Below are 16,507 nucleotides of genomic sequence, written 5' to 3'. Positions count from 1 at the left end.
ATACCAGTAGAGTAAGTGGCTCACACCATTAAAATAATCTATCAAATACGTTATCCATTTGATCTCGTTTTATAAGCAACACTGGCTGGGGAGTGATCTATTGAAATATTCTAGCTACTATATCTGCAAAGATATTCATGGTGGATAGGTCCATCAATCGCTATTAGTCAGGAGGGTCTGGGATGCAACTCTATGCTCTGGGAGTCCCTAAAGTATGACTGCCAGAAGCTGGGACTGGATGATGGGACAGAACATTAGATAAATTGCCCTGTTCCATTCGTTCCCTTTGAAACATCTGGTACCAGCTACAGTCGGAAGACAGGATACTGGGCTAGATGGATCATTGATCTGATCCAGTATGGCCATACTTATGTTCTTAAAGGCAGGAGGGGAAAAAAAGTTCTGTTTTTGACATTTATTTCCCTTTATGATAAATTTCTCCTGGTTTGATCCTGCATGTGATGTGGCTGAGGATTAAGAGAACCAGAGCTAAGCCACCACTAAAACCGCTGTAAGATAGTGACTTGTTAATTTTGACCCAACAGTACAGTAAGCTGAGGGCACTGGGGCTAAAGATAGGGGGCTGGCAAGCAGGGGCGGCTCTAGGAATTTTGCCACCCCAAGCACGGCGGCACGCCGCGGGGGGCACTCTGGCGGTCGCTGGTCCCACGGCTCCGGTGGAGCATCCGCAGGCACGCCTACGGGAGGTCCTCCAGAGCCGCGGGACCAGCGGACCCTCCGCAGACACCCCTGCGGGAGGTCCACCGGAGCCGCGGGACCAGCGGACCCTCCGCAGGCATGCCTGCGGGAGGTCCACCGGAGCCGCCTGCCGCCCTCCCAGCGACAGGCAGAGCGCCCCCCGCGGCATGCCGCCCCAAGCGCACGCTTGGCGCACTGGGGTCTGGAGCTGGCCCTGCTGGCAAGAACACTGTGCCCCACACACATATGAGACCTGGAGGAGCTGGCTGCAGCAGTCTGTTTCCTTCAGCTACCATTCTCTCCTACACAGCTGCCCTCCTTTCAGTTGTTCTAAGCACATTTGAGTAATAGCCTTGTGAAAATACTAAAAATGGCAGCTACTGTGCACACTATTTGCATTCACTAGAACGAACTCCAGCACCGATGGCCTGGCCATGCCTCATCTCCACCCAAAATATACCCATTATCCCCACTCTCCCAAGTACTCAGCTCACATTACTGAGCACCAACACATTTACACTACATGACTGCCCCTCTGCACAGTGGCTAATCAAGCACTGCACGTTCAACAGTAGAGCTTTGCATCCTCATTTCTTTCAGCAGCATGCAGGAACAAGCCATACATGGGCAATTCTAGCTCCTGAATGGTTCCCATTATTAAACAGATGGGAGTGAGGACTCCATGACACCTCTCACATGTCCAGTATCCTTTCAGCCTGTGGCCATTAAAAGCCAATACCTCTTCTTAACTTTTTTCCACTATATTTATTGACAACGTTAAGGCAATTCTTGATCATCTTGTTATGGCTGTTGCTGATGAAAAGTTTAATACCCCTAACTAGCTCTGGCATTACATATTCAAATATGTCACTATCCACCCGGACTTCTCAGAAGGCATGGCCATTTTTGCTGTTACTTTATCATTTTGTGCAGGCTACTATTTATCTTGAGTTGCTCTTTCAGTTAGAAACCAAACTGTTTGGAATACAATACATTCCGTGAGCTCTGTTACTGAGACTGATCCTCTTGTTATTCCAACACGGGAGGAATGAGTCCTGTTCAGCAGGAAGGAGTTGCTTTGTTTTCGGAGGCAGAGTGTCTCATTTGCAGGTATGAACATCAGTCATGCTCTCACATCTTCTGCAGCGTACATAACAGCACCAGACAAACTTGCATTCACACCTCTCCACATGTCTGACCACGTGAGTGTTGTAACCACGGCCACAGCAGAGGAGGTTGCAACCATCTGGTCCCTCCGAAGTGCGATTGCATTCCCTTCCCTGTGTTCCAGGAATCCCAAGTTTGCGATCCTCTACACAGTAGTTGGGTGACTTGTTTATGTAGAGAAGATCTTCCTTGCGGATTGGTATTTTCCGTTGGGCTTTTTCTTTCCTGCGTAGCTTTTTCTTCAGTCTGTCCGATACCTGTATACTGTTTTCATATTTATCCTTTAAATACTGGCCAATCTTTTCAAATGAAGACATAGTTTTCCAACAAGTTTTCACGGCACAGGACCCAGAAACTCCATGACAACGGCAATCCACTGACAACAGCTTTGCTACAGCCTGAAAACAAATCGAGACCAATATTCAGACTTTAATTCCACCATATTTCCTCATTCATTAAAAATACTGCTCATTCGCTAGTAATCCATAGGTCTCTGAGCATTTTACTGATGGGGAAACAAGGGCACAGAAGGGACAAATTTTTAGTGGTTACTCTCTCTGGGTACCTAGCTTAAGACATGCACAGGGCCTGACTTTTTAGAGGTGCTGAGCACCTGCAGCTCATCTTAGCAAGACAAAATAAGTTGTACGTTTCCATTATCACTACTTCAAAATTGACATGTATGCCTTTTTTTCATTCTGAAGGATTCAAAGTTTCCCCTAAACTACATATACGTAATCATTCCACCCATTGCTGAAATGCAGCCACCTCTTGAGTGGAACATAGCAATGACATTTAACAGTGCACAGTTTGGGAATGAGAGTGGATTTAGCTGAGGACATTTAGATCCAGGGTCTTAGGTTAAGTCCCAGGTGATTGTCACACAGGCAGGATCAGGCTCTACTGTTGTAGGTAGGTAGGGTAGGTATTAAGTTAGGTTTGCCATTAACATCTTTTGTTTTCAATGCATTTTTTCACTGCACACAAACACTAGCTAACGTATTTTGATAGTGTAACTTATCCATATTGTTTATAATTTTGCGGTATTTTAGAAATATCAGTAGAGTTAATACTTTCCTTTTTGAAGTGTTTCTGTTGGGTGGAATAAGTTTGAAATCCTTTTCAGATATAAGACGACTTAATAAAAAGTGTCTGCAGGGCAAAGGGTGTGTGCAGTCTTAATTGGCTTCTGCAGCGCATGCAAGAATCTAGGCAGAGCTTATATTGGAGCCAGCCTCGAAAAACTGTAGACTGTAAACAAAGCACTAACTTGCTACAGCTGGGACTGCAGCTCAAATCTTTAGCAGAGAGTGAGTGTAATGGTTTCCCCTTCAATCTCTCATGGATGGTCATACGTAGAAGTAAACAATGAAGTGTGTCTATTGGTACACGTGACTCAGCTCTGGAAAAGTTTAAAAAACTATCATGTACATCAGGGGTGGGCAAAGTTTTTGGCCCGAGGGCCACATCTGGCCAGAGAAATTGCATGCAGGGCCATGAATGTAGGGCTGGGACAGCGTGTTGGGGTGTGGGGTTTGGGAGGGGGTGTGGTGTGTAGGAAGGGTCTCAGGGCAAGGGGTTGGCGCAGGGGGAGTGTAGGATGTATGGGGGGCTCAAGGAAGGGGTTTGGGGTGCAGGAGGGGGTGCACAGTGCGGGAGGAGGCTCAGGGCAGGGGAGTGGAGTGCAGGGGGGTTCAGGGTTCGGGCTCCGGCCCGCAGCTGCTTACCCGCGGGCCAGATCAAAAGCACTGAGGGGCCGGATCCGGCCAATGGGCTGTAGTTTGCCCACCCCTGATATACACAGACTTAGCAAAACAATGAAGCTTACATTTTTTTGGAACCTCTCTATTAGTAACACTCTATATGGCTTCATTGGTAATTGGTGTGGAAAAGTCCATATTATAGTTGTCTGTAGTGTATCTAACTTGTCCCTGTCCTGCACTCCCACAACAAATGTATACATTTTAATCACTAAACAATTTATTGATGAAATTTTTTGAAGCACCAGTAGCTGGAGAGTACTAAGAAAGGCTGATTTTTAAGACTTAATAGTGCAGCTAAAAGCTTCTCTTTAAACTTTATACAGCAAAGTAGATACATTTTTAAGCTATTAGTGCAGTAAGGTTAAAGGCCATTTACCCTGATTTATAACAACTGAGTGTAAAAGGGATCTTGGGGTAAGCCTACAGCAGACTAATAACGCAATGGAGTCTGGTGTGTTTTCCAGTTTTGTATCTTTACCAACAACATGAAGATCTTAGGAGAACTCTGTACAGGGACACACACTTCCACATAAACTACGGAGCAAATTCTTCAGCATCCACCGGAAAAAAAACTTGTCCTCTGTTTACTCAAATCCTTCCCACAGACCCACTTCCTCCATGATGCCCACAAATACTCGCCCATGTCCATCACATGCCTTCCCTGCCCTAGCATTTATAAAAGGAGAGGAACGAAGGGGGTGAGGGAGGAAAAATACAAATTTAACACCTTCCTCTGGATTTCACAGCGACTCTTACTTTATCCTGCAGACTGATCACAGCCACTGGAGCCGTGCCCCCATGCAGAGCTCCAGTGACATCAGGGGCACTGCTCTATCCTCAAACGACAGATTTAAGAGTCAGGGTCTTAGGCTGCAAACTCCAAGGGCCAAGGACTGTCTTTATTTGTGTCTTGACTGGCAACCCGCCCCCTCCCTCCCAAAGTTTAACAAATGAGCAGTTGTTATAAGTTGGTGCAGAGGAAGTGATTTGTCCCTGCCTTTAAGTTTTAACATTATGGTAAATTTGGAACAAAAAATGAACCCATTTCTATCAGGGTGGCTGAAGCTTTGGCCCCTGCCCTGACTAGGTCCCGTTGACTTCAGTGGGAGTTCAGGGCTCAGCACATTGCCAGATTGAGCCCAGAGTGATACTTAGGGCTGCACTGGCAATGTGCCTGGATCTTCAAGGTCACACCTAATTATGTATAACTCTACAAACATTATTAAAAATACACATGACCATATTTGCTTGGACTTGTACCTTCCTTGGTGCATGAATAGAAATTGCTTGTTGCTCGAGGTCGCTGGTAAGTCAAACAAGTGAGGCATTCACAGAGCCATTAAAGAGGAATAGCAGGCGTGAGCCCTGACCTGTTAGAACCATTAGTCAATGCAGACTGAACCTAGTGAACTGGGAAGGAGCTGCAGGCAACATTTCAAGACCCCATGGGCCATATCTGGAGCTGGAGGCTGCTATATCCAGGCAGTAGGAACACCCAAACTGCTCCTCTGCAAGAATGGGGTGTAGGGCCTACGCCCAGACTACCCTTGGGCATCCCCAATTTACAATAGTCTTCCAGTAACACTCTGATTCACCACTACAATCATGGCAGATACTTGTGTTCTCTTCCTCACTATTTATTTGTACAATCATAATCCTGTATTTGTATCTTCAGAATCAGTTGATAAGGAAATGATTGGGTAGTCACAGCTTTGGCATTAAGTCTTCACTATGATTAAGGCAGAGGAGAAGCTGGCCTCTGAAAGAGGAGGGCCTTTGTTACAATGTAAATAACCTGAGAAGCTAGCAAAAATGACAAAGAAAAACAGAAACCATATAGAGAATGTAAACAGTAAACCTGTTTTACAAAGAGATTCTATTTCAAAGTATTATCCTAGTTACCATTATTATTTATATGTATCATGGTAGAATGTAGCATCCCCAAGTAGACTGAAACCACATTAGTTCTAGGTTCTGTATGAACATACACCCTGATCTTGCAAATAATTTCACAAACTTCACTTTCCACACATGACTAGCCCCATTGAAGTTAGTGGGGTGAATGATGTGAGCCTCATTCTCACCCCTAGTCCAGTATCTAAGTGGTTCCGATTACCTCTCCCCATGGTGCTTCATGATGTGTGGTTCTGCTCTAAAAGGTGACTGCAAGGATAGCATTGTGAGGCGGTGTATTCATATTCTGACTGCAACAAGAGATTGTCATGAAACAAGCTTCTATGCACGAGGCCAAACTTTGGTGCCTAATGGTAAGCATCTAAACGAAAGCAGGCCGGATTGTGTCAGGATGCTGGAAATTATGGTCTCATGTTTCTGCATAATCTGAGGGCATTTCAAGGTACAATATGTTCTGATCCACTACAGCTAGAAACTTATGCCATATGGGCACTGTCACATGCACTGCAGTGCTTTTATGGGTTATGTATGTATGTGTATATACAGGGAAGCGAGGTGAATTTACTGTTTGTGAAAGGTGCTATGCTGGTGGCTGAATCCTCTGTTTAGACCATACACTCTGGCCTATAAGCAACAGCCCCATTTGGAGCAATGATAGGACAGAGTAAATACTTCAGTCCACACCCACTCAATCCACTCTGCCGATGCTGTCACCAAGAGTGCCAACAGGGATTGTGGTTCTGATGACAGTTATCTGGACCTTGATAAGGCCATCACCTCATTTCACACAGGCCACTAAGCAGGTGACATTTCACTCACTAGCAGACCAATAACCAATTCCAAACAGCTCCATTAGACATCCTCTGAGTCATCCTGTCCCCAAATCATTATCTAATATTGTGATGGAGCAAGGCTGGATGGCTACAGGAAAGTACTGAGGAACAGGTATGTTAGCCCCAGGCTAAGCAAATCCCTAGTACCATGGGAACCAAAATGGCAGTTGCTCCAGGATAATCAAGGCACCTGGGGCCAATTAAGAACTTTCTAGAAGACACTGGAGAGAGCTACATTGATTGGAGCACCTGCAGCCAATCAGGGCAGGCTAATCAGGGCACCTGGTATAAAAAGGGGAGCTCACGCCAGTCAAGGAGGAGAAGCCACAGGAAGGAAGTGTGTATGAGGAGCTGGGAGCCAGAGACACAGGGAGCTGAGAGGGTGTGCTACTGGAGGATTGAGGAAACACCATACAATCAGGCAGTATCAGACACCAGGAGGATCCTATGGTGAGGATAAAGAAGGTGTTTGAAGGAGGCTATGGGGAAGTAGCCCAGGGAGCTGTAGCGGTCAAGCAGCCGTTACAAGTAGCACTATAGAGACTGCTGCAATTCACAGGGCCCTGGGCTGGAACCTGGAGTAGAGGGTGGGCCTGGGTTCCCCCCAAGCCTTGCTACTCCTAATCAGACATAGGAGGAGTTGATCCAGACTGGGTTTCATCCAAGCGGAAGACCACTGAGGGGAGGAAATCTGCCAATAAGCGCAGGACCTACTAGAGGCAAGGAGGTACTTTGCCACAATATGTTTGGAGCTAAGAAGTGCAATACACTTGTGAGTTCCTCTGCCTATCTGTCAATACAATATTCTGATGGGTCAATTAGTATATTCCTTTATGGGACATGGAACCCTGTGAGTTCAGACTCTCAGTTTTAGCCTGATCATTCCCTGAGGGAGGAGAGGTTTGCACCCACCCCCAAGAGAAAGGTGTGAGGTTCCTTCCTTCTGAGACCCACCAGAGACAAGGGAAATCCATATGGATGCTGCATGCTGCCACATCTCCCCTCCCCAGCAACACAGCTCCTGTAGGGGCAGTGTTCTCAGAATGGTCCTGACTGCTGCTCTCTCCAACTTCCACTTAACAAGAGGGGAACAGTGTATGTTCATTATGAAAGGGTCAAAATTAACATACACTTGGAATTTTCATGGGATTGGGGAACAGACTCCTGAGGCTAACCCCTCTTGTCACCAGCTCACTTGTACTCACTTATTTTCAAGAAGCATCCAGGGAGAAGTTTCTACAGTGCTTGGAAGAACAGGGGTTGCATACGATGGCGCCCACCCCACCCAGATCCATTCTTTTTTTCTACTTGTGGAACCAGAAGGGAGCGTTTGGCCCCCAGTCTGTCTAGATATCTGAAATATCATAGTATCTGAGCACCTCACAATCACAAGTCTATTCATCTATTACAACACCTGTGAGGTAAGATAGAATTATTTCCCCCCCCCCCCCGCCACCATTTACAGAAGGCAGCTGAGACACAGGGAAGCGAAGGCCCTCTGCCTCAAAAGTATTTAGGTGCCAAACTCCCACTGGCATTTGGGAGTTAGGCCCAGATTCTCAAAGATATTAAGGTACCTAAATGACTTGCCACAGGAACTCTCTGACAGAGCAGGGAATTGAACCTTGATTTTCTCAGTCTCAGACTAGTAAACACTGGACTACTCTTCCTTTCCCATCTTCCAATCCTTCCTACTTTCAAGTTACATGTCCTAGAGCAAACTAGGATATCAAAGCTTAAACACAGGATTCTGAGTAGAGATGGCACAGGAACTGGAGTATTCTACACATACCAAAACCAGTACCAGTTATTCCAAATGAACAGTGTCACATCACTCCCTGGAAGACTGTTCTTGCAATGACATGGCATCTGAAACATGATGGTATTTATTATGAAAGGTCATACAATAGCACAATATCTTGCAAAACCTCCTTCTTGTAGGCCCCAGAACACCAGTTTAAATTCTTTCCAACATCTATTTAAGGATTTTGAAATTAGGACAATCAAGAGAATTTATGCTGATATTTTACTCACTGATACCATGGTTAGAGTAAAATCCTAACTGCAAATAATGAGGGCTGCTTTCTCTTTCACATGGCATAAAAGCCGCAGTATTTGCTTTACCCTACAGCTCACAGCTAAATTGCAAAATATTTACTGTATGGAAATCACACAAAATAGTCTGCATACTTTCTCCAAGGGTATTTAACAACAATTCCAGCTCTGCTGCAAAAACAGTGTGGCTAAAGATCATTAACTGCTACAAGCTTGCCATGGATGATTTTTTTTTTTTAATACAAAAACCAGTGCTGTGCTGTAGAAAAATGCAGCATGGACTAAGGTGTATGCACCAAATGATTTCTACAGTGCTCTTTTCTGTGCTGTACTGCAGAGCTCTGTATTACAAAACGCCTGCAATCCTGTAAGGTCCTAAATTCCTAGATTCTCATTGGGGCAGATTCTGCTATCCTTATTCACACAAAGTGGTACCTTACTCTGCCAACAGTCCATTGATTTCAATAAAACTACCCTGGGCTTATCTACGCTACAGCTATGCTGCTATAGCATAGATGCTTCCTACATTGATGGAAGTGGTCAAGACAAGGGGCTACTTCAACCTAACTATGGTGCTCAACGCTAAAATTTTTTATTTAATTTTCAAGTGTGGGTAGAGCTGAGAAAGTGATAGGCAAGCGCCTGATCATTGCAGACTGTGGGCCCTAATCCTGATCCTACTGAAGTCAATGGGAGTTTTGCAACTGATTTCAAAGCTCATGCTGACTTTCCTGGAGTTGTGGGAACTCAGCTTCTTTCAGGAAAGACTGTATATAAACCCTGTCTAAAAATGCTTATTCATGGGTCTATATAACAGCATGTAATGCACTGTGGGCAACAAAGTAAAGAGCAATTTTAAAAAAAACAGACTCTAGCAGCTAAGAAACCTGATGTCCACTCTGTCAACCCACAGAAAGGTTAAAAAAAAATGCAGCCCATTGTATATAACAGAAAGGAAACGAAGCCACAAGCATTATTCTGAGAAGGGTGTGGTTAAATTTGATTAAAGGAGGGGCATGCAAAATAAAAGTTTCTACTGCACTCCAATTCTGACAAAATTATTTTGTGGTTTTTGGTTTTTAACTATAAAGTGAGTTAGACAGATGATAGCCTGGATTTTTAGCCTCAGTTTTGAAATTCTTTGCTCTGGAGATTTTAGTTTGGCTCTTGCCATGGGCCCAATCCTTGCTTGCAGTCAGGATCAGGCCTCTTTGCATTAATGCCACTTTGGGCAGTTAAATCTAACAAGCATTTGGTTCGATTTCTAACTTCTAATGCATACCTGCCTTCCAGCCTCGTTATTGTGCAGGTTCATTGAGATCAATGCGTTCCCGTCTTTTCCAGTTATGTTCTTAATAGGCCCATCTAAGAACTTTCTGCTAAACCACATTCCATAATGGATGTCATCAGAGCAGCCACCCCAGTGCCAGCCTTCAGTGGCTGAGCCACCGTTTTGCAGGTTTGTATCACAGGAGCACTCAGTCATGTTTCCTGCACTGCATGATCGAGTCACTGAATGTACAAGGCCTGCCGCCGTCACTGCATATATAAAGGCTGTTTCCTTGGTGCCTAAAAAGAATGCATGGAAATGTTATTTTAGAGATTAACCACACCTGGCCACTATTAATTGTCACAAATGAATCTTGGAAGTCAATCCGCAGTAGCTATTATTCAAGGGAAATAATAAGAGAGCTCTACAGTCATTATTTACACCATATCCCACTGATGTCAATGAGCCTGATTCATGGAGTTACACTGGTGTCATGGAAACGAGACCCCAGCCTAACAAGACTTTGCAGATGCGGAAGGACTGCTCACATACATTTCATTTTGCAGGACTGTTCCCTTAATTATGCTACTTCATTCTGAGCATGTGTCATTTTGTTCACCACTTTCAGAAGTGGATTTGTGGAGTTTTTGCCCCAGAAAAATTTCAAAAATAAATTTCAATTGAAAACTTCTGACCAGCCCTGCTGCTCTCCACCATTAATACTGATTTGAATAAGGAGAAAATGGTTCAGATCATGGGGTGACCCAAAGTTCACCTGTACATGCCCAGGATCATAGTGTTGCCTTTGTACAGGGCCAGATCCCACTGTATGCCACCTTTAAGAACTTCAGGGCTGTTCTAATTTACAAAGGGTGCAACAATCAGAAGAAGCTGAAACCACAGCCAGGGATCAGAGTGGCATAAAGGTTTTTGGCCATACTCCCTTTTCTCTGGTAGGCTGGCATTAAGAAGGGGAAGTGGCATAAAGCCAAAGTGCTATCTTTATGCCACCAATGGATGATCCTTGCCCTGGGGCAGTGGTTCCCAAACTTTAATAACCTGTGAACCCCTTTCACTAAAATGTCAAGTCTCACGAACCCCCTCCTAAAAATGAATATTTCCAGGAATTTTCTCCTTTACCTGAGTATAAATTATAAAAGCAGTGATCTTGGAAATATAAAATTTGTTCTTCTGACATGCTTATTACACACTATTTATTATTTATCATTACAGTATTGTTATTACATTACAAAAATGGCAACATTCTTCCAAGATCTCACTTTCGTAGGTTGTATCACTTTGAATAAGCCTGTTATAAGACAAGGCTCCTATGTTTCATCAAGGAGTATCAGATGTGAAACAGCATGAAGGTATTTAAGAAGCCAACTCAGAGAGTTCCTCCTACACAAGCATTCAGGTCTTGAGCAGTCCAGACAAACAGCGCACGTTACAACAAAGCTTAAACTTGTTCTTAATAATTTAAAAAACAATACTAGCTGCCTATTTAATTTTAAAAACAGCAAAAAATATCCACCTCCCTTTCTATTTCTTATAAGGAATCTTGAAGTTTAAATCTCCTCAGTGTGATAGACATGCTTGCTTTGATCTGCTTAGCTCTTGGAAGTCCAGGGGCTCCAGGCTGCTGGCCCATGCTGCCCAGAGTCCCTAGGGACAGCTCTGTCCACCATTAGGGAATTTTCTCCCAAGAACCCCTGTAACATTTTGCGAACCCCCAGGGGTGCATTAACCTCAGTTTGGGAACCACTGCCCTGGGGTGACTCTTCCCATGCTGGTTAAGCCAACTTTAGAGACAAATTCTGCTGGAGGTGTGGCATAAAGTGACTGCCCCAGAGAATCTGGCCTGATATCTTTAAAGGCTCTGGTAAGGTTAGCACACTATTAAGGCCATCTAAAACATCCTGCCATCAGTTGAAGCACTACTATTTTCTCCACTGTTATAAGAGAGAGTTTTAGTTATCCACACTGCTCACTGAAAAGGAACTTCATTTCTATTAAAGTGTTTTGATGGCACCAAAACAACTTTTCCCTTAAAAAACACCAATGAGACTATTCACACTAGTAAAGACACTCATGTGTAAGTATCTGCAGGGTCAGTCCCTAAGTTTGGGCCCAACTGATATCCATATGAGTAGTCACACGAATAAAGTTATTCACACGGGTAACTGCAAGGATGGTCCTTTCCAAATTTACATTACTTTGTATTGCTTATTTTTAGTTATTTATTTTTGTGGTTTATTTCTCAAGTGCTGTATAATAGCATTTAGCAACCATTACATAGGGACAAAATACAATCTTAAACTACTGAAGGACCTCATTGTGCACTCTTCATTCAGACAAGTAGCGTGGGATTGAACCCAAATCCTGTGAACACTGACATGGATGAGTAACCTTATGCACAGGACTTCAATGGAAATACTCATGTGAGTAAAATGAAGCATGTGCAAAAGTGTTTGGGAGCAATGACACTACTCCTGTGGTGGGGAGGGGAGATCGGTGCCTTGGTCATCACTTATTAACAGTATCTAAAGCCATAAATATTTGGCATAAAATAATTATATTAAAGGAGAATGTGTTCTAGTGAAACACCTTTGAAAATAATTGTGTTTAATTAGTAAATTCGGCCCAGACCCTACAACCTGATCAACAAAGATAGATGCCAAGTCAGCGAGGCTCCACGGGAGCATGGAGAGAGCTTCTTGCAGGAGCTGATGCTTTCATCTAATATAGACAAATTACCCCTAGTTTAAGCCTTGATTCAGCCAATTCCCATTGACCACTCACATACTTAAAGCCGGCATGTGCTTAAATACCTTGCTGAACTGAGGTCTTGCATTCTAATTATTGTATTAATGAAATATGTTTAAAATACTGTGATTATAACACAACAAATAAAACAAAAAAGAGCGATGAGAAATGTTTAAAGAATTAAGACAACATAACATTTGGATTCTTTTTTTTCTTATTTACACTTTACGTGGTACATTTCTACACTGATATTGTACCCATTGTGTGCACTTCTAAATAAAACAATCAAATGATTTGCTTGAAATGATGTTTATGATTGCTCAGTTAATTTCATCACTGTGAAACAAAGGGATTAAAACTGCACAAATATTCATCTCAGAATATTAATATTTAAAACAACACTTTGCCATGCAGGGATGTAGCAGATCAAAATTAAAATTACAATAAACTATGACGGTTTTGGAAATTTAGACTTAGGTCTTGTCTACACTGCAGATTTCAGCCATCCCTCCTCTACCCATCTGCTACAGCTAATGTAGACACAGTACACTACTACAGACTGTGATTTGCACTAATGCAGTTGACCCTTGCTTGAAATCAGACTAAACAACACTAGTGCACATCAAGGCTTATGGTGTCTTTGCCTGTCTATGTAGGATTTCACTTGGGGGTTGATCCTGCAATCAATAGGAGTTTCTCCATTGACTTGAGCAACGGCAGGATCAAGCCTTTGGCGGCTGTCTAGAAATGGCTGAAATCAGGGCAAATCTCTAGTGTAAACTGGGGGAGGAAGGCCAGCAGTATATAAAAGAATTTAAACAATAATGCACCTCATTCTACCCTCACTTATACTGATGTCAGCCAGGTGTAATTCCATGTAAATCAAAGGAGTTGCATTAATGTCAATGGAGGCGTTGGCAAGGTCAGATCAGATCCAGGCCCCTTGTAAAGTTGCATCATGTGTTTTTTCCCCACCAGAACACAACAGCCCAGGTGCACGGTGAGTTACACCAGCCAGCCATTCCCCCGCTGGAGGCGGACACCTGCCAAGCCCGTCTGAAGATCAGGATCAAAGCAGCTGTATTCTGCTGCTGCCAGTGCCGCTGCCCGCCGTTTGCCAGGGAAAAGGAGGAGGAGGCGGCGGCCGCGGGGTCCTTTAGCTTGTCCGTAGACTGGTTATAAGCAAAGTGTCTGGAGAGCAGCTGGTGGAGGGGACACACGAGAGGCGCTGGGCATGGGCGGGCCCCGGGATTCCGCTCCCCCGACCCCCCTGCCCTCTATAAGCGGGGACAGCTGGGGGGGTCTTTGCTCGTCAGTGCAACGTTCGCACCTCCCAGCCTCTTGCTCGTCCCCGCCCGGCGCCCCCGTCTAGCCCCGGCACGTGGGCGGATCGCGCCCCCCGGGGACGGGGCTGGAGTAGCGGCCTCCGCAGCCCGGCGCCCCAAGTTGGACTAGCGCTGCTCGGCGGCCGCCGAACCCCGGCCGAGGCGCCAGGGCTTGGCAGGTGCCAGCGCCTTTGCCCCTCCCGGCTGGCGGGCACCTGGGGGCGCGCAGCGGGCTCGGGACCCCCGCGGACTCACCGCTGCTCAGCTCGGCGCCGAAGACGGAGAAGGCGGCGGCGGCGGCGGCGTCGGGGGGCAGGAGGAGGCAGTCCCAGCGCTCGTGCCGGAACTGGCTCCGGCACTCCTGGATGCCCAGCCGCGCGCCCTCGCGGATGCTGGGCAGCAGGTGGGGCTTCCTCTTGCACAGCTCCTTCTGGCGGCCGCTCAGCGGCAGCCCGGCGCAGCCCAGCTTCTCCGGGACCCCGAAGGAGGCGATGCCCAGCCACCTGCGGAACCAGCCCGGGAGTGAGAGCCAGGCAGCCGGAGTCTCTCGGCCACAGACCTGCCCCCTCCCCCGGCCGCCCCGCCAGCCCCATCGCCGCCCGCCGCCCGCCCCGACTCACAGCCAGTTCCCGTGGGCGCAGCAGGGCCAGAGCGCTAGCAGCAGCGCTGCCCACCGCACGCACAGGCGAGGCAAGCCCCAGCCAGCCCGCCCCATGGAGGCAGCCCGCCGTCCCTGGGCCCGCAGGTGACAGCCCCGGCGGCAGCTTCCCCTTATTCTGCCTCTTCCCGTGCTCCGAGCCCGGCGAGAGCAGCCTGGGGGCGGCCGCGGCAGCGCAGCGCAGGGCCGGGCAGAGGTGCCTTCGCTTCAACCGGGAGCAGGTTCCTCTTGGACTTCTCCATGCCCAGCCTTCTCGGCCCCTCCAGCCGCGCCTGGCCGCTCATTGGCCCGCGGCAGCTCATGAATATTAGCGAGAGCGCCCATTGGTCCGCAGAGCTCGCGGGGCAGGGGGTTGGCAAGGGCTCGCCCGCCAGGGGGCGCGCCCGCGCGGGACACCGGCTCTGAAACAGGCTCCCGGGGAGAGGCAGGGTTCGCTCGGGGAGAGGGACGCGGCGTCTGTGTGCGGGTCCCGGCCTCTGCTCTGGGAAAAAGCAAAGGGGCTCGGCTGTGCGACAGGTGTCCCCAGAGCGCCCAGCTCCGTAGCATGGGCTGCACTGAATGCGCTTCCCTTCCTCTGCGGAACTGGCTGGTGAGGTTGTTTCCCTTTGATGGGGGATTCTGATGCCACCAGCGCGTGTGACATTAAGGGTGGAGTTAGGTGGCTTATAAAGGAGACGCTCACTAACACTCTTTATTTTAAACCAGCAATGAGAGGAAAGGAAGGGAAGACGAAGTGCACCAGACATGTATTAATAATAATTTGTAGCTACTTTGCATTTTATTCAAGGATCCACAAACACTTTACTAACATTAACTAATTGACCCCTCCAGTCCTGCATGAGGGTCCAGTAATGCAGCCCCTTGTATATATGCAGCCCTTGACTTCAACAGGACTTCACACAAGCCCAGGGATCCAAACTAGTGGATCCCATTCCACTAACAGGACCTTACTTTTGGCAAGGGGGCATCATTATAACTATTCACAGGTAAATAAACTAAGGCACAAAGAGAGTTGGAGACTTGACCAAATTGTCACACCATGTCAGTGCCAGAACTAGGAATAGAAGTTGTCAGTTCTGACTTTCAGGGCCTTATCTTTTGCCGCCACTGCCTCCTTATAAAGGCCCCGTACACATATGTTAAAAGAAATTGTCCGAGTAGGGTAGTGGCTCTTCACCTACTTAGCAAAAATAGGTCTTGTTAACTAGCTGAAAATGACTTTGCTAAGTAATGAGCAACTGAATTAACTTCCTATAACATAAGTAAATCTCTAAGAATGTGACATACAAAGAGGGAATCACATAAATTTGGGTGCTCCCTCTGACTCTTTTCTCATACAGAGATGTGCTGAGGTATCTCAATAATGTATTGGTACTGGTGATATGCTAAATGTACAGTATAGGCTGTCTTCCACTTCCCGCATGTTGACCTGCTCTTAATGACTGTCTCTATTAAGCTCTTATATAACCCCTTGAGTGATTTAAGACTCTCTATAAAGTTTGTTCCTCTGCTCAAAATTTTAGTCTTGACAGAAAACCTGCTTATGGATGCAAAAGAACTCAGTAAAGAGGGAGGGAAGTGGTCACAATATCACACTGGCACACAGATGGCAGGCCAAAAAACAGGCCTAAACCAGCTAAAACTATGTTGCCCGTGTCAGAGCATTATTTAATTATTTCAGAATGTATGGTTTATTTTATGCTTGTTGCTGCTGCCTGGCTCAACCTACTGAAATTGATTCAAGATCCTGATCTAAGATCAGTGTAGTTCTCACTCCCTTGCTCTTGATCTGGAATATAAATATGGCATCTGTCCCGAACTCAAGCAGGCTATTGGTATTCTCTCTGCATTCTGGCCTTAGAATGATATAGATTTTTACATGTTAATATCAGTAAACATCAATTTCACCATACAACACACAATCAAAATTTACAGATAGGCAAAGTAAGAAAAATACTGCTTGAGAACTTAGGTTGATTTTTAAGGTTATTTATTCTGTATATTTTGAGGTGATATTTGGCAAATTGTGTTTTAACAGTTATAAAGCATTAATTTTT

The 16,507-nt window shown here is 45.9% G+C and overlaps 1 protein-coding gene across 1 annotated transcript; it reads right to left on the bottom strand.

The window, feature by feature from the left end:
• Window positions 1–834: 834 nt before the first annotated feature.
• On the bottom strand, window positions 835–14,710 carry WNT16 (Wnt family member 16). Its single transcript, XM_039520807.1, has 4 exons — window positions 14,413–14,710; window positions 14,048–14,295; window positions 9,714–10,000; window positions 835–2,264 (listed from the first exon to the last, which is right to left on the bottom strand). The coding sequence occupies exons 1-4, from the start codon at window positions 14,505–14,507 to the stop codon at window positions 1,800–1,802; spliced, it is 1,095 nt and encodes a 364-aa protein (XP_039376741.1). The 5' UTR covers window positions 14,508–14,710; the 3' UTR covers window positions 835–1,799.
• Window positions 14,711–16,507: the final 1,797 nt, after the last annotated feature.

The sequence above is a fragment of the Mauremys reevesii genome, linkage group 1, assembly GCF_016161935.1.
Source record: "Mauremys reevesii isolate NIE-2019 linkage group 1, ASM1616193v1, whole genome shotgun sequence".
Lineage (NCBI taxonomy): Eukaryota > Metazoa > Chordata > Testudines > Geoemydidae > Mauremys > Mauremys reevesii.
The sequence above is the reverse complement of the archived record's forward strand: the minus strand, read 5'-3'. Positions and strand labels throughout refer to the sequence as shown.

Excerpts from the sequence above, each read along its gene's own strand:
- WNT16 (XM_039520807.1), bottom strand. The coding sequence starts at position 14,507 with ATGGGGCGGGCTGGCTGGGGCTTGCCTCGCCTGTGCGTGCGGTGGGCA. Across the intron at positions 14,296-14,412 it reads TGCGCCCACGGGAACTGGCT|GTGGCTGGGCATCGCCTCCT; the intron begins GTGAGTCGGGGC and ends CTGGTTCCGCAG. Across the intron at positions 10,001-14,047 it reads CGGCGCCGAGCTGAGCAGCG|GCACCAAGGAAACAGCCTTT; the intron begins GTGAGTCCGCGG and ends CATTCTTTTTAG.